At 48.7% G+C, this 21,254-nt stretch overlaps 1 protein-coding gene across 1 annotated transcript in view; it reads right to left on the reverse strand.

The window, feature by feature from the left end:
• The window catches only part of LOC115643208 (dedicator of cytokinesis protein 2-like), a 298,187-nt gene that overhangs the window by 126,408 nt on the left and 150,525 nt on the right, over positions 1-21,254 (reverse strand). The window contains exons 24-25 of the mRNA XM_030547079.1: positions 15,615-15,685; positions 4,574-4,680 (exon numbers count right to left, since the gene is read on the reverse strand). Coding sequence (XP_030402939.1) covers positions 4,574-4,680; positions 15,615-15,685 — 178 coding nt within the window. The remainder of the gene's footprint in view (positions 1-4,573; positions 4,681-15,614; positions 15,686-21,254) is intronic.

Genomic DNA, 21,254 nt, shown 5'->3' on the forward strand with positions numbered 1-21,254 from the left:
GAGCAGTGCTGGGTTGTCTCTGCAGCCTGTGGTGCTGGGGAGCACCACTGCCGAGGGTCTCTTAGACCAGAGTCCTTCCTTGGCACCATGTCGCATATGGAGGGCAGGGCGCTCTGCATGGACGTGCTCAGTGACGGGTCCCGATGGTCTGCGGCAGTTTGGAGGCTAAGAGTGGACTCTATCAAGAGGAGTTTTAGACAGAAATCATGCTCTTTCTTTGTCCTGGGGTGAAAAGCTCTGCAGATTTTGCACCTCTCTGTCTGATGCGCCTCTCTCAGACACTTCAGGCATGAGTCGTGGGGATCACCTGTTGGCATAGGGTTGCTGCAGGTTCTGCAGGGCTTAAATGCTTGGGACCCCACTCCCAAAACTTATCTATCCACTATATACAACTATAACTAATTACCTGTGAACTGGAAACTACAGCTACAAACTAGAAGATACGCCAAGGGAAGCACTTTTTGCAAGTGACCGCAGTTCCAACAGCTGTCACCGGCAGTGAGAAGGAACTGGGGAGGGGCTCGCTCGGCAGAGACATATATTCAGCCCCATGAAGGTGCCACTCCAGGGGGTTCCACAGCCAACCCGATGGGAGCTGCTAAGGGAAAAAGTTTCCAACCACTGTGCATGCGGCATGCACACACCTGATTGGAATCTATATGAGCAATCACTCGAAGAAGAGTTATACTTAATATGCCCTGATTGAGAGGTTCCTGTGAGTAGAACCTGGCCTGCTAAGTGTGAGGTAGTGAGCCAGGGCTGCCCGGGGGGAGGGGCAAGTGGGGCAATTTGCCCCAGGGCCTGGGCCCCACAGGGGCCCCCACTGGAGTTTTTCGGGGGCCCCGGAGCAGGGTCCTTCACTCGCTCCAGGGGCCCCAGAAAACTCTCGCAGGGCCCGGGCCCCCAGAGCTTCTTCCACTCTGGGTCTTCGGCGGCAATTCAGCAGCAAGGGGTCCTTTCGCTCCGGGACCCGCCGCCGAAGTGCCCCGAAGCCCCGCGGTGGGGAGTCCTTCTGCCCCGGTATCCGCTGCTGAAGTGCCAGGACCTCGGCGGCAATTCGGCGGAGGGGGCCCCTGCCACAGGTCTTCGGGGCACTTTGGCGGCGGGTCCCGAAGCGGAAGGACCCCCCACCGCCGAATTACCGCCGAAGCAGGGGCCCCCTGCTGCCGAAGACCCCAGGCCCCCTGAATCCTCTGAGCGGCCCTGTAGTGAGCCACTGCCAAGTGAAAGCTGGATGGGCGGGAGACAGGTCAGGTGCTCTAGACACCACTTGACCTTTCCTCGTCATTGTCTAAGGACAGAGCTGACTCGACTCCCTGGAGAGTCTGTGCCTCTCCTCAGTGCAATCACTGAGTGGGTGGTCTGATGCAGAGCAGGCAGCAGCTCTGGGATGCTGCACTACCCAGGGCAATCGCTCCTGCTGCAATCAGTAAGAACTGGGCGGGGTGGCGGAGCCGCAGAGCAAGGCCTTGCAGCTAAATGCAGCACACGTAGAGATGCAGCAGCAAAGGCCCTCCCCTACCCAGCAGATCCTAGAGCTGTGGTTACTAAGAGCTGGGCTGCATGGCTGTGATGCTGTCGGACTGGACTGGACTAGACAAAGGACACAGCAGAGCAGTGGTAGAGGCAGCAGCAATGAGAAGCAGCAGCAAGTGGCAGAGGCCTCAGTAGCCCACCCCCAGGACCTGAAGGTGAATGCACCTAGATGAACCCCGTGGACTCAAACAACATGTGAGTAGGATACAGTGGAAGGAATGGGGGAGTGGCATATAAAACGGACATTCATCCATTGGACTTTCAAGGTGGGAAACTGAGGCAAAAGGACTACTGCCCAATAGAGCGCAAGATGGGTGTTCGCGTACTTTTGAGTCATTGTTGCTGTTTTCCCAAATAAATGCTGTGTTCCCTCTCACTTTACCACAGTTTTGCTTTTATGTTGTACACAGACTCAGTGCTTGTGTGTGGGGAAGGACTGCCTCTGAGAGGTGCCCTGGAGAGGCTGTTAGTTTCCCCAGATTTCTGGATGAGGGCTCAAGCTGGTTTTGTTTTATAATTTTAAGAGGCATCCCTAGATATTGAACCCCTTGGTGCGGACACCACTTGGGAGAAGGTTACATTGATGCCGTGTAGTGTGTAATACCACCGCTCTACTTCTACCTGATATGCCTTGCCATGCATGTCCAAGGATCCCGTCTGCTCTGTCAACTAACTGAACATGAGCTCTCAGTGCAATACAGTGGCTATCTACCACGAGTCCGGAAAGCTTTCCTGAGTCACTGTTTTCCAAATACAACCTTCCATCCTCTACACGATGTGGTCACTAGTGGCACTAGATGATGAGAAAGGAGTGATCCCAAAGCACTCATGCTGCTTGGAACATTGCCAAGTGGAGAAGAGGGAAATCACAGACATCTCAGGGCCTTCCAGCAGGGCACATACCAACCTTACACTGAATTTTCTGTAATACTTTTATGAAGCTTATGTGTGCCTCAGTTTCCCTCTGTACCTTAGACTCATAGAAGATTGGAGTTGGAAGAGACCTCAGGAGGTCATCTAGTCCAACCCCCTGCTCAAAGCAGGACCAACCCCAACTAAAGTATCCCAGCCAGGGCTTTGTCAAGCCAGGCCTTAAAAACCTCAAGGAAGGAGATTCCACCACCTCCCTAGGTAACCAATTCCAGTGCTTCACCACCCTCCTAGTGAAATAGTTTTTCCTAATATCCAACCTAGACTTCCCCCTCTACCTCGCATTGGTACCAGGAGTTAAAAACAGTTCACACTGCACCTGGAGCAGTGCAGGAGACATGATGGCATCTAACTGTCTGGGTGGAATGACAGGGTTGTTGAAGAACTGTTTGAAACTGACCCAGTTCAACAGGGACTCCAGAGAGACAATGAGACCACCCACAACAACTGAACAATTGACATCTGGCAGCAGGACACCCCAGAAAGCGTACCATGTATGATGTTATGAGTATAATATAATATCTCGTTGAAAGATGACAGGGCCAGAAAGAGTTAATTAACTCACCTCACCGACTGACCTGACCCAAGGGTGAACCTTAAGGACTGGTTTGAAAGATATGTAAATGAATAGAGCTTTGAAATGCAAGTCTGCATTGTTAGAGGTAGAAGGGTAGATGTTTGCTCAGGTCTTGGGATGCCAGCAAACAAGTCTTGTCTATTGCTATAATTTTAATTCAAAGATCAAAAAAGAAATATTAGCATTTAAGATGATACTTGAGTAAAATAGTATTATTGTCTATGTGTCTCTTTGAAGGTTGTGGTAACCTGTATCTGAACTGTTTAATGGATAAATTACCCTGTGCTAATTGCCAGGATGTTTGGGAGAAGGAGTTAAGCCTATTGCTTTCTCAGGCCAAAAGGCTGCTGAAAATGTATAAGAAGCCTGGGACACGATCCATCTTCATCTCAGATCTGTTTTGGGTTTCAAGAGGGGGAAACCTTAAGCCACAAGGATTGAGATCCCCAGTCATTGACTGGAGCCACCCTGAATATGGACATTGGATTATAACCTCTGGACTATTTCTAAAAGGACTTTTGGCAACTACAAGCTCACCTCTACTACGTATCTGAACCTCAAGAATTGAATTCAAGTCTGTATGTGTATTAATCTTTTAACCAACACTCTCTCTCTTTTCCTTTCTAATAAATGTTAGCTTAGTTAATAACAATTGGCTATAGTGTGTATTTTGGGTAAGATCTAAGTTATAATTGGACCTGGGTATGTGGCTGATCCTTTGGGATTGGAAGAACCTTTTCTTTTATATGATGAAGTAAGATTTTCAGGAATCATCATCATATCTGACAGGTGTGTCTGGACGGAGGCCTGAGGCTGGACACTTTAAGGGAACTGCATGGTTTGGACTTCTAAGTGACCAGTGAGGTACTATAGAAGCTGTTTTGTGCTGGCTTGGTAAATCTAAGTATTGGAATAACCACCAGCGTTTGGGGTTTGTCTGCCCCGTTTTGTTTGCAGTTCACCCTGATTGAGTGACCTCAGCTGGCTCCCACGGGCAGCACCGTCACACCATGTGAACTAAGCTAAGAGCAAAGGGGAGAAGGTGTCAAGGTAGCTGGAATAACGACTGCCCTTTGGAATAACGACTGCTACTTTCACTCGGAATTAAGGACAAAGAGAGGGAGATCAGGCATGAAATGGGGTCCATAGCAGCTTGGCTATGGAAACACAGAAACCCTCCTTTCTGTGTTCTGACCTAAGGACTTTCAGATTCCATCGGCCAGGTGACTAATACGTCGTTACCTTGTTTTGGAAAGGCTGCCTGGTGATACTGGAAAAACTCAGAGCATTGCGCCCTGAAGGGGCACGAGACAAGCCTCCCATAGGAGTCTGGCTTGGCTGCCGGGAGAGAGGGATTGCAGGTATCCAAAGGCCCAGTCTTGGAGACCACGGGCCTGCCCTGTGAATTGTGTGGGTTCTGGAGGCCTGGCACACTAACAGGGTCACTGCCAACGGACTGTTTACATGCTGGGCATAGATGAGGCCCTGTGGATCTGTGATGGGGGGTTCCCCTTGATGTCCCCCACTTACCATAGGACTGGAAGATCTTGCTGTTGACTATTTCCGTCATGGACTGCAGCTTCTGCTTGAGCAGGCGCAGAGGGGGCAGGTTCCCAATGAAATCCCGCAGCAAGCACCTAAAGCCCAGACGCAAGGGGACTCGGTTAGGTGATAATATGTAAAATCTCCAGAATAGGGTTGGGATAGGGAAAATCCCAGGGAACTTCAAGCTACAATATCCTTCTCCTGCTGGGTGTATACTCCAGCCCCTCACTGAGCCACTTTCCTGCTCTGGCTACTTGCTGCACCAGCAGCTGTCTCTGTTTTGAGGAAGAATTCAAAATGGATGCCAGGTCATTTATTGACTACACTTCTTCCCACAGGTGGGATTGGGCAAATTAGGGGGAAGGGCTGCTAAGAGTGTATAGATCTGAGCCTGATAGCTGACTGGCAGGTTGGATCAGGGAAGCAATGGGGTATGTAGGCTTTGGGAGGATGGCAGACATTTTGGGCATGTTGGTCACACCTCTAGAGATAAGTTTGCAAGTCAGTTTCCCACATAAAAGCCCCCCTTCAGTGTTTGTATGCTTGTACGTTTCTGAACTGGTCACTCCTCCCATCTCTTACGAGGGGCCGTTTTTTAAGACAGGCAATGTCAATACCTTCTTTGTGCCTTAAACTGAACCTAGTCCATTATAAAAGAAAACTGACAGAGTCAAGAAATCACAGAAAGACATTCTCTGTTGTGGCTTTTCTTGTTAAATGTGGAGCTTAAAATTATGTCTTTGGCTGTTATTAAATGTTGTACCAAAAAATGCCACCTGCTGAAGAGAATGTTACTGTAGAACAGGGGTCGGCAGCCTTTCAGAAGTGGTGTGCCGAGTCTTCATTTATTCACTCTCATTTAAGGTTTTGCGTGCCAGTCATACATTTTAATGTTTTTAGAAGGTCTCTTTCTATAGATCTAGAATACATAACTAAACTATTGTTGTATATAAAGTAAACAAATTTTAAAAAATGTTTAAGAAGCTTCATTTAAAATTAAATTAAAATGCAGAGACCTCCGGACCGGTGGCCAGGACCCCAGCAGTGTGATTGCCACTGAAAATCAGCTTGCATGCCGCCTTTGGCACACGTGCCATAGGTTGCCTACCCCTGCTGTAGAACATCCCAGACTGCCACCTGCGGAAGAGAACGTTACTGTAGACTCTAGAACTACTTCCTGACTTTCTGGAAAAGACGGTTACTCACCTTTGTAACTGTTGTTCTTCGAGATGTGTTGCTCATATCCATTCCAATTAGGTGTGCGCTCGCCGCGTGCACATTCATCGGAAGATTTTTACCCTAGCAACACCTGACGGGTCGGCAGGGCGCTCCCTGGTGTGGCGCCGCTATGGCACTGGATATATACCCCTGCCGACCCGACCGCTCCTCAGTTCCTTCTTGCCGGCTACTCCGACAGTGGGGAAGGAGGGCGGGTTTTGGAATGGATATGAGCAACACATCTCGAAGAACAACAGTTACAAAGGTGAGTAACCGTCTTTTCTTCTTCGAGTGCTTGCTCATATCCATTCCAATTAGATGAATCCCAAGCCTTACCTAGGCGGTGGGGTCAGAGTGAGAAACTGCAGAATGGAAGACTGCTAAGCCGAAGGCTGCATCGTCTCTGGATTGTTGGACCAGGGCATAATGGGAGGTAAAGGTGTGTACCGAAGACCATGTAGCTGCTCGGCACATCTCTTGAATAGGTACTCGAGCTAAGAGGGCGGCTGATGAGGCCTGAGCCCTGGTCAAATGTGCAGTAATACGACCCGGAGAGGCGTGAGCTAGATCGTAGCATGCCCGAATGCACACTGTTATCCAGGACAAAATCCTCTGGGTAGAGACGGCCTGGCCTTTCATCCAGTCCGCCACTGCAACAAAAAGTTGGGGAGTTTTGCGGAAGGGCCTCGTACGGTCAATATAGAAGGCGAGCGCCCTACGGACATCAAGCAAATGTAACTTCTGCTCCGTACGTGATGCATGTGGTTTGGGGAAGAAGACCGGGAGGAATATGTCCTGGTTGAGATGAAAGGCCGAGACTACTTTAGGGAGGAATGCTGGATGTGGGCATAGCTGGACCTTGTCCTTGTGGAACACCGTGTATGGTGGGTCCACCATCAGAGCCCGAAGCTCAGAGACTCTCCTAGCTGATGTAATGGCTACCAGGAAGGCAGTCTTCCATGACAAATATAAGAGCGAGCAGGTTGCCAATGGCTCGAACGAGGGGGATGTAAGTTTCGTTAGAACTAAATTGAGGTCCCAGGAAGGGGCGGGGCGTTGCACAAGAGGAAATAGATGCTCCAGGCCTTTGAGGAACCTCAAAACCATAGGGTGGGAGAAGACGGAGTAAACGCCTTCACCAGGGTGGAAAGTAGAGATAGCTGCTAAGTGTACTCGCAAGGATGAGATTGCGAGGCCCTATTGTTTGAGATGCCAGAGGTAATCCAAAATAGTGGGGATGGAAACCTCCATAGGTGCAACATCCCACGTGAGACACCAGCAAGAGAATCGTTTCCACTTGGCTAAGTAAATAGACTGGGTAGAGGGTTTCCTGCTACCCAGGAGTATCTCTTGTACTGGGGCAGAGCAGCGTAATTCCGATCGGGTTAACCATGCAGGAGCCACGCCGTCAAGTGGAGGGATTGCAGGTCTGGGTGGAGAAGCCTGCCGTGGTCCTGCATTATCAGGTCCTGATGGAGGGGCAGGGAGATCGGGTCGGCTATCGAGTGGTCCAGTAACGTGGTGTACCAGTGTTGCCGGGGTCACGCAGGGGCTATCAAAATCAGTTGAGCCCTGTCCCTGCGAAGCTTTACGAGAACCCTGTGCACCATTGGGAAGGGTGGAAAGGCATAAAGCAGGTGGTTCACCCAAGAGATTAGGAAGACGTCCAATATTGAGCCCGGGGCAAGACCCTGGAAGGAGCAGAACCTCTGTCACTTCCTGTTGTTGCGGGAAGCGAACAGGTCTATGTGGGGAAAGCCCCACTTCTGGAAGATGGAGTGAACAATGTCTGGGCGAAGCGACCACTCGTGGGCGAGAAAGGATCTGCTGAGATGGTCTGCCAGAGTATTCCGGACTCCTGGAAGGAAGGACGCTACAAGGTCTATAGAGTGGGTTACACAAAATTCCCACAGTTGGATCACCTCCTGACAAAGGGGGGAGGATTGAGTCCCACCCTGCTTGTTGATGTAGTGCATTGCTGTTGTGTTGTCCGTAAGCACTAGAACACAACGGCCCTGTAGATGTTGTTGGAACATCTGGCAGGCGAGGTGGACTGCTCTCAGATCCCGGACGTTTATGTGCAAGGACAGCTCTTGAGCTGACCAGAGGCCTTGCATGCAGCGATGGCCTAGGTGTGCCCCCCAGCCAAGAGATGAGGTGTCTGTTGTTAGGGACACTGAGGGTTGTCTCGGTTGGAACGGCATCCCTGCGCACTCTAGGGAAGGTGTTAGCCACCAGTTGAGGGAGCCTAAGATGGTTTGAGGAACGGTGACGATCATGTCTATGGAGTCCCTGCCTGTGCAGTAAATTGAGGCAAGCCAGGCTTGGAGGGGACGCAGGCATAGTTTGGCGTGCTTGGTTACAAAAGTGCACGCAGCCATGTGACCGAGAAGGCTGAGGCAGGTACGGGCCGAGGTCGTCGGGAAAGTTTGAAGGCTTTCTATGGCCAAGACTAGCGTCCGAAACCGGGGTAACGGAAGGGAGGCTGTTGCGAGCTTGGAGTCTAGAATGGCCCTAATTAATTCTATTCTTTGAGTGCGCACCAGAGTGGACTTCTCTAGATTGATCATGAGGCCCAACCGCTCGAATAGGCTCATGATGGCGGCCATATCCCTGGTGACTTGGGCCTCGGATGTCCCGCGAACCAGTCAGTCATCTAGGTAAGGAAAGACGCTTATGCGCCGACCGCGGAGAAAGGCAGCTGCTACCGCCATGCACTTTGTAAACACGCGCGGGGCAGTGGAGAGGTCAAACGGAAGGGCCGCAAATTGAAAATGCTGGTGGTGCACCATAAACCGTAGGTACCGTCTGTGCGGAGGGTAAATTGAGATGTGAAAGTATGCATCCTTCATGTCGAGAGCAGCGTACCAGTCTCCGGGATCCAAGGATGGGATGATGGTCCCCAATGACACCATGCGGAATTCAACTTCTTCAGAAAGACGTTGAGACCGCGCAGGTCTAGGATGGGACGGAGACCTCCTTTTGCCTTAGGAATTAGGAAATATCGGGAGTAAAATCCCTTGCCCCTGAACTCCTCCGGCACCTCCTCTATAGCTCCGATTGACAGGAGCGTGCGAACCTCCTGCCAGAGGAATTGCTCGTGAGAGGGGTCCCTGAAGAGGGACGGGGAGGGCGGGTGGGAAGGAGGGGGCGAAACAAATTGAAGGCGGTATCCAAATTCCACCGTGCGTAGGACCCAAAGGTCTGAGGTTAATTGGGCCCACGGAGGGAGGAAGGAGGAAAGGCGGTTGGAGAACTGAAGAGGATCCTGGGAAAGGACTGGTGCTCTGCTGTCGGGCGCACCTTCAAAAGTCGATTTTGGTCCCGCTGATGGTTTGGCGGGAGCGTTATTCTGGCCCCCTTGGGAACCCAATTGTCTCCTGAAGTTCCCACGACCACGCCTCCTGTTAAAGTCTTGTCATGGCCTGGGCGGGGGATAGGGGCGCTGAGGCTGGGTACAGAAGGACCGTCTTTGGGTTTGCAGAGTATGCATCCCGAGGGAACGAATTATGACTCGATTGTCTTTGAGACTCTGGAGTCTAGGGTCCGTTTTCTGAGAGAAAAGGCCCTGTCCCTCAAACGGAAGGTCCTGAATAGTGTGTTGCAGTTCGGAAGGTAGACCCGAGACCTGCAACCACGATATTCTCCTCATTGTAATGCCCGAGGCCACGGTTCTGGCCGCCGAATCAGCAGCGTCGAGCGAGGCCTGCAGGGAAGTCCATGCCACTTTCTTTCCCTCCTCCAGAAGGGCTTGGAATTCTGGGCGGGAGTCCTGTGGGACTAGTTCAACGAATTTACCCACCAACTGCCAGGTGTTATAACTGTATCGGCTGAGTAGGGCCTGTTGGTTGGCCACTCGCAGTTGGAGGCCTCCGGAGGAGTAGACTTTACGCCCCAATAGATCCATCCTTCTAGCCTCCCGCAATTTTGGAGCAGGAGCTTGTTGGCCATGGCGCTCTCTCTCATTCACAGATTGAACAACCAGAGAGCATGGCAGAGGATGGGTATATAAATATTCGTACCCTTTAGAGGGTACCATGTACTTCCTTTCCACGCCTCTGCCCGTAGGAGGGATAGACGCCGGAGATTGCCAAATGGTGTCTGCTTTGGCTTGGATAGACCGTATGAATGGCAAAGCCACGCGAGTTGGCACATCTGCCGACAATATGTCTATGACTGGGTCTTCCGCCTCCAGGACCTCTTCCACCTGGAGGTTGATATTTAAGGCGACTTGCCTTAGAAGGTCCTGGTGGGCTCGGAGGTCAGTCGGGGGCGGGCCCGATGAGGTGGTACCAGCCACTGCCTCATTTGGTGATGAGGAGGAAGACAGACCCAGCACGACTGGATCATGCAGTGACTCCTGTTCTTGACGAACATCAGGGTCCGGAAACACCTGAGGGTCCGGCGCCAGAGCCGAGTCGTCTGTAGCCGCTGGAGGAGGGTGGCTAACAGTGGCCTCTGGTGCTCGGTGTTCCAACGGGGCAGAACGAGATGGTACTGTAGGCTCGCCTTGGGCCTGATGATATGCCCAAGGCGTCCAGAAGGACCACTGAGGTGCTTGTTCTGTGCCCTGAGCCTCCTGAAGAAGATGGCTCTGCGGGTCTGAGTCCCCATACACGGTGCTGTCAGTGTGCAAAGACTCAGACGGGTGCCGTGATGGCCATGGCGGAGCAGAGTGCACGTGAGGAGTGGCCCCATGCATACGTCGTGCCGTGCCGGAGAGCGGTACTGGGAGTCGTACCGCAGCCGAGAGGTTGACCGGGACCTGCAACCAGCACGGTGCCAGGAGGTCGACCGGGATTGTGAAGCTTGGTGGTGAGAGTGGCTGCGGCGAGAACGGTGCCGGGAGCTGGACCACCGTCTGGAGTACCGGTCCGGGGAGCGGGATCTTGAGCGGTGCCGCAGGTACGACCGGTACCAAGAAGGGGACCGGTACCGGGACTGCGAGCGGCGCCTGGATCGGGACTGGCAGCGAGATCGGGAATGCTGGCGAGACCTCGACCTCGAGTGGTGCCTGCCTGCAGGGTCGATGGAAGGTGGCCTGACCAGGGCCGGCTTCCCTGCTGATGCAACAACCTGCACTGGCGGTGCCGGGGGTTGAGGGAGGGTGGGCTCTATTAGAGCAATGAGTTCCCTCACCGTTGAAAAGGTCTCTGGCGTGGTGGGAACGAGAAGCTCTACCAAGGCATGTGCCGGGGAGCTGTCACGCACCGGACTCGACGGCTCTTGCATGGCTGGAATCAACGGTGCTGGGATCGCCGGTGCCGTGGCAGTTGTTGGTGCCGGGCAACTCGGTCTTGGCTGATGCTCTGACTGCGGCACGGGTATTGGAGCCACAGGAGCCTTGGCCTTCTTAGCACGTGGGGAGAGGGAGTGGTGCCGGGCTGTCTTCTGTGCTGGTGATGGCTGGTGCCGGGGCGTCTTGGTGGTGCCAGCGCTCTTCGGTGCCGACGAGGCACTTCTCCCTGGCGCGGACTGTGCGGCACTCGGTGCCGAGGCTGGAGGAGTGAGGGCCGCCTCCATTAGGAGCTGCTTAAGGCGAAAGTCTCACTCCTTTTTTGTCCGTGGCTTAAACGATTTGCAAATCCGGCACTTATCTGTGAGGTGGGATTCCCCCAGGCACTTTAGGCAGGAGTCGTGGGGTTCTCCCATTGGCATCGGCCGGTGGCAGGCCGAGCACGGTTTGAAGCCCGGTGAACCAGGCATGGGCCTGGGCACCGGGAGAGGGGAAGAGGCTAATCCCCAACCCTCTAAGTATATACACTAACTACGTTAATAAAGGTTAATAAAGTATAAACTACAACTATAACTATACAACTATATATACAATAAGTACTAGAACGGTGAATAGCTAGGGAAGTGGAGATCAGCTAAGCCGTGCTCCACTGTTCCAACGACCGACACAGGCGGTAAGAAGGAACTGAGGAGCGGACAGGTCAGCAGGGGTATATATCCGGTGCCATAGCGGTGCCACACCAGGGGGCGCCCTGCCAACTCGTCGGGTGTTGCTAGGGTAAAAATCTTCCGACGAATGTGCACGCGGCGCGTGCATACCTAATTGGAATGGATATGAGCAAGCACTCGAAGAAGAAATTTTAATTATTTAGCTTTAAATCGCAGTTAAACTCTGAAAAATGAAATGGGTAGAAATGGTGGCAGCTTGTTCAACAGCTCTGTTCTTGGTAAGTATTCAGAGTCTGATTTGTTGACTTCAGTGATGGAAATCAGTTTCTGCTGCTTTTTACTACTATTAATCCTGCAGAGCCAACACAGATAAGAAGAGAGGGAGCTCTTCCTCCTTGGCTGTATATCAAGTTCCAGCCAGTGACAGCTGCCCAAGACCACTGAAGATCCCTGGGCTGCATAGGTATTTCTGATGGCAGCATCTGGCTTGTGGAACTTTTTAACTGATGATATGCAAGACAGATAAACCCCAGAGAAAGTTTGCAGAGCGGGTACTGAGAAAACCATTTCATGTGCCATTTGAGCACATTTAAAATTTATATAGTCTCTGTTTTTTAATCAATCAATCTCACTTGGATTCAGTAACCGCCTTTTTGAAATAGCTCCCACTCCTACCTGCCACATGGGGCCACAACCGTGGTACCCTCAACCCACCCAGCAATATCGTCAATCTATCCAACTACACACTCAGCCCAGAAGAAAAGTCTGTCCTATCTCAGGGACTCTCTTTCTGCCCTGCCACCCCCACCAACATGATACAGTTCTGCAGCAATCTGGAAGCCTACTTTCGCCGTCTCCGACTCAAAGAATACTTTCAGGACAACACTGAACAGCGCACTGATACACAGGTACCCTCCCACCAACAGCACAAGAAGAAGAACTCCACATGGACTCCTCCTGAGGGTTGAAATGACAGTCTGGGCCTATACATTGAATGCTTCCGCCGACATGCACAGGCAGAAATTGTGGAAAAACAACATTGCTTGCCTCATAACCTAAGTCGTGCAGAACGCAATGCCGTCCACAGCCTCAGAAACCACACTGACATTATCATCAAAGAGGCTGATAAAGGAGGTTCTGTTGTCATCATGAACAGGTCTGACTACCAAAAGGAGGCCGCCAGACAACTCTCCAATACCAAATTCTACAGGCCACTTCCCTCAGATCCCACTGAGGAATACACTAAGAAACTGCACCATCTACTCAGGACACTCCCTACACTAACTCCGGAACAAATCAACATACCCTTAGAGCCCCGACCAGGGTTATTCTATCTACTACCCAAGATCCACAAACCCGGAAATCCTGGACGCCCCATCATCTCGGGCATTGGCACTCTCACTGAAGGACTGTCTGGATATGTGGACTCTCTACTCAGACCCTATGCCGCCAGCACTCCCAGCTATCTCCGTGACACCACTGATTTCCTGAGGAAACTACAATGCATTGGTGACCTCCCAGAAAACACCATCCTAGCCACCATGGATGTAGAGGCTCTTTACACAAACATCCCACACACAGATGGAATACAAGCGGTCAGGAACAGTATCCCTGATGATGCCACAGCACAAATGGCTCCTGAGCTCTGTGCCTTTATCCTCACACACAACTATTTCAAATTTGATGACAATATATATCTCCAGATCAGTGGCACCCATAATATGCCAATAATATGCCAATATTTTTATGGCCGACCTGGAACAACGCTTCCGCAGCTCTCGTCCACTCACACCCCTTCTCTGCCTATGCTACATTGATGACATCTTCATCATCTGGACCCATTGGAAGGAGACTCTAGAAAAATTCCATCACGATTTCAACAGCTTCCACCCCACCATCAACCTCAGCCTAGACCAATCTACACGGGAGGTCCGCTTCCTAGACACCACGGTGCAAATAAGTGATGGTCACTTTAACGCCTATACCGAAAACCTACCAACCACTATGCCTACCTTCATGGCTCCAGCTTCCATCCTGGGCACATCACATGATCCATTGTCTACAGCCAAGCACTGAGGTACAACCGCATCTGCTCTAACCCCTCAGACAGAGACCAACACCTACAAAATCTTCACCAAGTATTCTCAAAACTACAATGCCCGCATGAGGAAATAAGGAAACAGAACAACAGAGCCAGACGTATACCCAGAAGCCTCCTACTGCAAGACAAACCCAAGAAAGAAACCAACAGGACTCCACTGGCCATCACATACAGTCCCCAGCTAAAACTCCTCCAATGCATCATCAGGGATCTACAACCCATCCTGGACAATGATCCCACACTTTCACAGGCCTTGGGTGGCAGGTCAGTCCTCGCCCACAGGCAACCTGCCAACCTGAAACATATTCTCACCAGTAATTGCCCACTGCACCATAGGAACTCTAGCTCAGGAACCAATCCATGCAACAAACCTCGATGCCAACTCTGCCCACATATCTACACCAGCGACACCATTACAGGACCTAACCAGATCAGCCACACCATCACCGGTTCATTCACCTGCACATCCACCAATGTAATATACGCTATCATATGCCAGCAATGCCCCTCTGCTATGTACATCGGCCAAACTGGACAGTCTCTACGGAAAAGGATAAATGGACACAAATCAGACATTAGGAATGGCAATATACAAAAACCTGTAGGAGAACACTTCAACCTCTCTGGCCACACTATAGCAGACCTTAAGATGGCCATCCTGCAGCAAAAAAACTTCAGGACCAGACTTCAAAGAGAAACTGCTGAGCTTCAGTTCATCTGCAAATTTGACACAATCAGCTCAGGATTAAACAAAGACTGTGAATAGCTTGCCAACTACAAAACCAGTTTCTCCTCCCTTGGTTTTCACACCTCAACTGCTAGAACAGGGCCTCATCCTCCCTGATCTAACTAACCTCATTATCTCTAGCTTGCCTGCATATATATACCTGCTCCTGGAAATTTCCACTACATGCATCTGACGAAGTGGGTATTCACCCACGAAAGCTCATGCTCCAAAACGTCTGTTAGTTTATAAGGTGCCACAGGATTCTTTGCTGCTTTTACAGATCCAGACTAACATGGCTCCCCCTCTGATACTCCTCCTACCACAACTCCTGCCTGTTGCACTCCCCATCTGGATGCAGCATTTCCATTCCCCACCCAGCAAACAGTGCGATAGCCACTCACTGGGAGGCCCTTTCCTGGGAGAATCACCTGTCTTCACTGTCACCTTATTTCCTTTGCCCCAGCTCAGAATTATTTATGTTGTTTCAGTTACACCAGGCCTCTGTCCTCCACGCTTGACCCTGTGACCACTCTCACTGATCCTGCAGTATAAATTTACTGACATCACCTTTAAATATACATCAGTGCAGCGGTAGCTTCAGGCACCAGCACTCCAAGTGCATGCCTGGGGCAGCAAGCCGCGGGGTGCGCCTGCCGGTCCCTGCAAGGGCAGCAGTCAGGCAGCCTTCAGCGGCATGCCTGCAGGAGGTCACCGGTCCCGTGGATTTGGCGGCAATTCGGTGGCGGGTACGATGAAGCCATGGGACCGGTGGACCTCCCGCAGGCATGCCGCTGAATCTGCGAGACCGAGGACCTCCCACAGGTGTGCCGCCGAAGGCTGCCTGCCTGCTGTGCTTGGGCCGGCAAAAAAGCTAGAGCCGCCCTTGCATCAGTGGAATGTGATGTCACAAATGCAGGAAGAGGATATCACTGAAGGACTATTGGAAGGTAAGCCTTGGTGGCAGGGGGATGAAACAGACATACAGGATGCCCTTTACAAATACACATGCCACTCTGCGGAGAGAGAGTGACTGAGCTTGGTGCATTGGCTGAAAGAAGGAGAAAAGTATCCCTTACCCTAGCACAGAGGAGTCGAAGATCCCAAACACATCTTCCAGAATCGAAGGCAGGTACTTCAGAGCGGCTCCCTGAAAGCAGAAATCAGCAAAAAGAGCTAACTACTGGGCTATGTTTTATTATCAAACTTTAGAAGGACACAGGTACTAGAAATCTTACTGCTCCGAGTGAAGTTCTTATTGTGCAAAGAGCCAGCACCAAGCCTCTGCACTCGTTAGATCCTGTTTAAAAGCCCCTTGAATTTCATCCTGACTCCATACATAAGACTGAGGCTGATGCACAAAGAAGTTTTGCTCTGATTCAGTATATTTCATGTAAACAAACCCATGACATTACTACCGTAAACAGTAGCTCCATGAGCTCTCCTTCCCCAAATGGAGAAATTTTGCTGAGATCCTTTACTCTTACTAGGTCAACACTAATAAGAATCAGAAAAAACTGACTGTGATAATTCAAATATATCATTGTAGACAGGAATAACTGTTTCAGGTCTTTACTTTAAAACAACAGAGGAAGAAATTTCAAGAAGAAAATTGGATTCTCCCTTATATTTATACAGGCACAGTCCCACAAAGAGACCCCAGCCTTTGGGGCTCCCACAATAATATGACTTGCTTCTGCCATATTCCCAAATGGAACAAAGTTTTCACATATTCCATAAAGGAGGGGCTGGGACTTCTCTCTAGGGTCTGGGTGAATGTCCTTTTCAGATGTCCCTCAGCAAACCTACAAAGTAACCAGAAAGTCACATTCCATTGTGAGGCAGAATTTTTGTCTCTGCCCCTGTTCCCTTACAAGTAAAACATTTTTTAGAGGTGCAGGTGGATCCTCCACTAGCTTCATTTTTAGATCCATTTTGCAGTCTATGAGTCACTTCAGATTTTTTTCTCCAATGGTTCCCTAGCCCATCCTATGAGTATCCTTCAGGTCTGAGCTGCAGCCAGGGCTCTGGTGTTTCCTCCGATGTTTCAGCGTCCATATAGTCTTCTATGTTCTGCACAATTGCTGCCAGCATACACAGCCATTGCTGGTGCACACACATCTGAAGCCTCCCAAGTCTACTAGTAAATCCACCAGTTCTCACCCTGTTCAAGATTCTGACTTCAACCATTGACCAGTAGGTCAACTGCTATCACAAGGAAAAGCACTGTCCTAAAACCATTGGTCTCACGCCTTGGAGATCTCCAGCTGGTGCCAGTGTCCTCATTCAGGGCCAAATACACACTCTTTTACGCAGTGAGCAGCAGCAGCCACCGCCCTCCCATCAAAGGTGACCTGGTGGGCCTGAGGGTTCCTTCCGACTGAGCCCTAGGAACTGGGTAAAGGTGGGTGCCCTAGAGTGTGCAAATGACAGAGAATTTTGTGTGGATACCAGTGTGGATGGTAAATATAGTCGCACATGATGGAATTTAGAGGTTTTTTTGTTTACTCAAGAAAACAATATGAAATTACACACACACTGCATCAAAAGAACATTAAGGTTGCAAAGCCAAGCACTGAGAATTCAGCTTGGTTGATTTCTCAGACTGCAGTGGTTGCTATGGGGCTGGGCTGGGCTGGGTCTCCTATAGCATCAGGAAGATTATTTCCAATGTTAATTGAATGAAAGACACAAGGAGCACAACTGCAATTTATCACAAGCCGCTTTGCTAGCAAATTCACAAACAATCCCACAAACACTGCAATGTCACAGCACATAGAGAGATAGTACCAAGTATTTAGCCCCGTGACTGGCATCACTCACATCTCCTGGTGTGGAACCCCAGAATGTCAGTCATTATCTTCCTCAGTGTTGTCAGGATACAGCTTTCATAATGCCCCACTGAGGTTCATACATACTTATGAAGGTTTCAACCGCTTTTCTTTATCTGTACTTCCACACACCCCTAAATTCGGGGTGCCCCATTTTTCATAGGCTAGCTTGTTAGTTCCCTTTGTACTCATTAACATTTATGTCACTCAATCACCAAAACTTATTGTTAACACACTGCTGACCCCTAGCTCTGCAAAAATCCACAAAATACTCTAACTGGCTTTAACTAGTACATTGCAAGATATATTTCCTAAATACCAGCAATTTAACAACACTGACTTAATGCAGCATTCTACCTTATGACATCTTATAATAACGGACATTGCTGTCTTGTGACAACTTGTGACCTGGGGTCACTTACTGGTTAGTTCTTTCTGCCAAGTCTATCTTTAGGCTTGAGGCCTTGTTTGCCTAAGTTATGAAGGCCCTATCTTACAACATTAATACTTATTTCTGGGGCTGTCGATTAATCGCAGTTAACTCACACGATAAACTCACCAAAATTAATCATGATTAAAAATTAATCACGATTAATCACACTGTTAAACAATAGAACACCAACTGAAATGTATTAAATATTTTTGGATGTTTTTCTACATTTTCAAATACATTGATTTCTATTACAACACCGAATACAAAGTGTACAGAGCTCACCTGATATTTTTTATTGCAAATATTTGCACTTTAAAAATGATAAACAAAAGAAACAGTATTTTTCAATTAACCTCATACAAGTAGTGTGGTGCAATCTCTTTACCATGAAAGTATAACTTACAAAGGTAGATATTTTTTGTTACATAACTGCACTCAAAAACAAAACAATATATAATTTTAGAGCCTACAAGTCCACTCAGTCCTAGTTCTTGTTCAGCCAATCACTAAGACAAACAAGTTTGATTACATTGACAGGACATAATGCTGCCTGCTTCTTATTTACAACATCACCTGAAAGTGAGAACAGGCATTTGCGTGGCAGTTTTGTAGTCAGCATTGCAAGGTATTTATGTGCCAGATATGCTAAACATTCGTATGCCCCTTAATGGTTCGGCCACCATTCTAGAGGACAAGCTTCCATGCTGAGGATGCTCATTAAAAAATAATGCGTTCATTACATTTGTTACTGAACTCCTTGGGGGAGAACTGTATGTCTCCTGCTCTGTTTTACCCGCATTCTGACATATATTTCATGTTATAGCAGTCTCGGACAATGAGCCAGAACATGTTCATTTAAAGAACACTTTCACAGCAGATTTGACAAAACACAAAGAAGGTCTCAATGTGAGATTTCTAAAAATAGCTACAGCATTCAACCTAAACTTTAAGAATCTGAAGTGACGTCCAAAATCTGAGAGGTATGAAGTGAGGAGCTTGCTTTCAGAAGTCTTAAAAGAGCAACACTCCAATGGGGAAGTACAGAACCCAAACCACCAAAAAAAGAAAATAAACCTTCTGGTAGCATCTGACTCAGATGATGAAAATGAACATGTATTGGTCCACGCTGCTCTGGATTGTTATCGAGCAGAACTCGTCATCACCATGGACACATGTCTTCTGGAATGGTGTTTGACGCATGAAGGTACATATGAATCTTTAGCACATCTGCATGTACATATCTTGCGACGCCAGCTACAGCAGTGCCATGTGAATGCCTGTTCTCACTTTCAGGTGACTTTGTAAACAAGAACCAGACAGCATTATCTCCTGCAAATTGTAACCAAATTTATTTGTCTGAGGGATTGGCTGAAGTAGGACTGAGTGGACTTGTAGGATTTACATTGTTTTATTTTTGAATGAAGTTATTTTTTGTACATAATTCTACATTTATAAGTTGAACTTTCATGAAAAAGTGATTGTACTACAGTACTTGTATTAGGTGAACTGAAAAATACTATTTTTTTTGTTTTTTAGAGTGCAAATATTTGTAATTAAAAATAAATATATGGTTAGCACTGTACACTTTGTATTCTGTGTTGTAATTGAAATCAATACATTTGAAAATGTAGAAAACATCCAACAATATTTAAATAAATGGTATACTATTATTATTTAACAGTGCGATAAATCGCGATTAATTTTTTTAATCACTTGACAGCCCTACTTATTTCACTTCTATATCCTAAATATATCTCATATCTTTTATCCTTGGATTCACATAGGACCCCGTCTCATTCAATGCATACAATAGACCATTCTCTGGGGATGAATCAGGGCTGTGTAATCATAGACTCATGGAAGATTAGGGTTGGAAGGGACCTCAGGAGGTATCTAGTCCAACCCCCTGCTCAAAGCAGGACCAACACCAACTAAATCATCCCAGCCAGGGCTTCGTCAAGCCTGACCTTAAAAACCTCTAAGGAAGGAGATTCCACCCCCTCCCTAGGTAACCCATTCCAGTGCTTCACCACCCTCCTAGTGAAATAGTGTTTCCTAATATCCAACTGAGACCTCCCCCACTGCAACTTGAGACCATTGCTCCTTGTTCTGTCATCTGCCACCACTGAGAACAGCTGAGCTCCATCCTCTTTGTAACCTCCCTTCAGGTAGCTGAAGGCTGCTATCAAATCCCCCCTCACTCTTCTCTTCTGCATCCTAAATAACCCCAGTTTCCTCAGCCTCTCCTCATAAGCCATGTGCCCCAGGCCCCTAATCATTTTCTTTGCCCTCCACTGGACTCTCTCCAATTTTTCCACACCCTTTCTGTAGTGGGGGGCCCAAAACTGGACACAGTACTTCACTTACGGCTTCACCAGTGCTGAATAGAGGGCAATAATCACTTCCCTCGATCTGCTGGAAATGGTCATACTCATGCAGCCCAACGTGCCATTAGACTTCATAGCAGCAAGGGCACACTGCTGACTCATATGCAGCTTCTCATCCACTGTAATCCCCAGGTCCTTTTCTGCAGAACTACCGTTGTTACTCTCCTGTGGACTCTCTTCAATTTGTCCACATCTTTCCTAAAGTGTGGCACCCAGAGCTGGACACAGCTGAGGCCTCACCAGTGCTATAGTGGGACAATTACCTCCTATGTTTTGCACACAACACTCCTGTAAATACACTCTGAATGATATTAGCCTTTTTCACACCTGCATCACACTGCTGACTCATATTCACAATCCGTTATAATCCCCAGATCCTTTTCAGCAGTATGACCACCTAGCCAGTTATTTCCAGTCATTTCCCATTTTGTAGTCATGCAATTAATTTTTCCTTCCTATTTGTAGTACTTTGCACTTATCTTTATTGAATTTCATCTTGTTGAATTTAGACCATTTCTCCAATTTGGTGTCATCTGCAAATTTTATAAGCATACTCTCCACTACTTTATTCAAGTCATTAATGAAAATATTGAATAGTACCAGACCCAGGATTGACCCATGCAGGACCCCATGATATATGTCCACCCAGTTTGATAGAAAACCTTTGATAACTTCTCTTTGAGTATAGTGTTTCAACCAGTTTTGCACCCACTTTATGGTAATTTCATCTAGACCGCATTTCTCTAGTTTAATTATGAGAATGGCATATGGGACTGTGTCAAAAGTCTTACTAAAACCAAGAGACATCACATCTACTACTTCCCCTCCATCCACTAGGCAAGTAAGCCTGTCAAAGAGGGACGCAGACCAACAGACGAGGGAGTACATAAGAACAGCCATACTGGATCAGACCAATGATCCATCCAGCCCATTATCCTATCTTCCAACAATGGCCAATGCCAGGTGCTTCGAGGGAATGAACAGAACAGGGAATCATCAAGTGATCCATCCCCTGTCACCCATTCCCAGCTTCTCGCAAACAGAAGCTAGGGACTTCATCCCTGCCCA

The sequence above is a fragment of the Gopherus evgoodei genome, unplaced genomic scaffold (genome assembly GCF_007399415.2).
Source record: "Gopherus evgoodei ecotype Sinaloan lineage unplaced genomic scaffold, rGopEvg1_v1.p scaffold_52_arrow_ctg1, whole genome shotgun sequence".
Lineage (NCBI taxonomy): Eukaryota > Metazoa > Chordata > Testudines > Testudinidae > Gopherus > Gopherus evgoodei.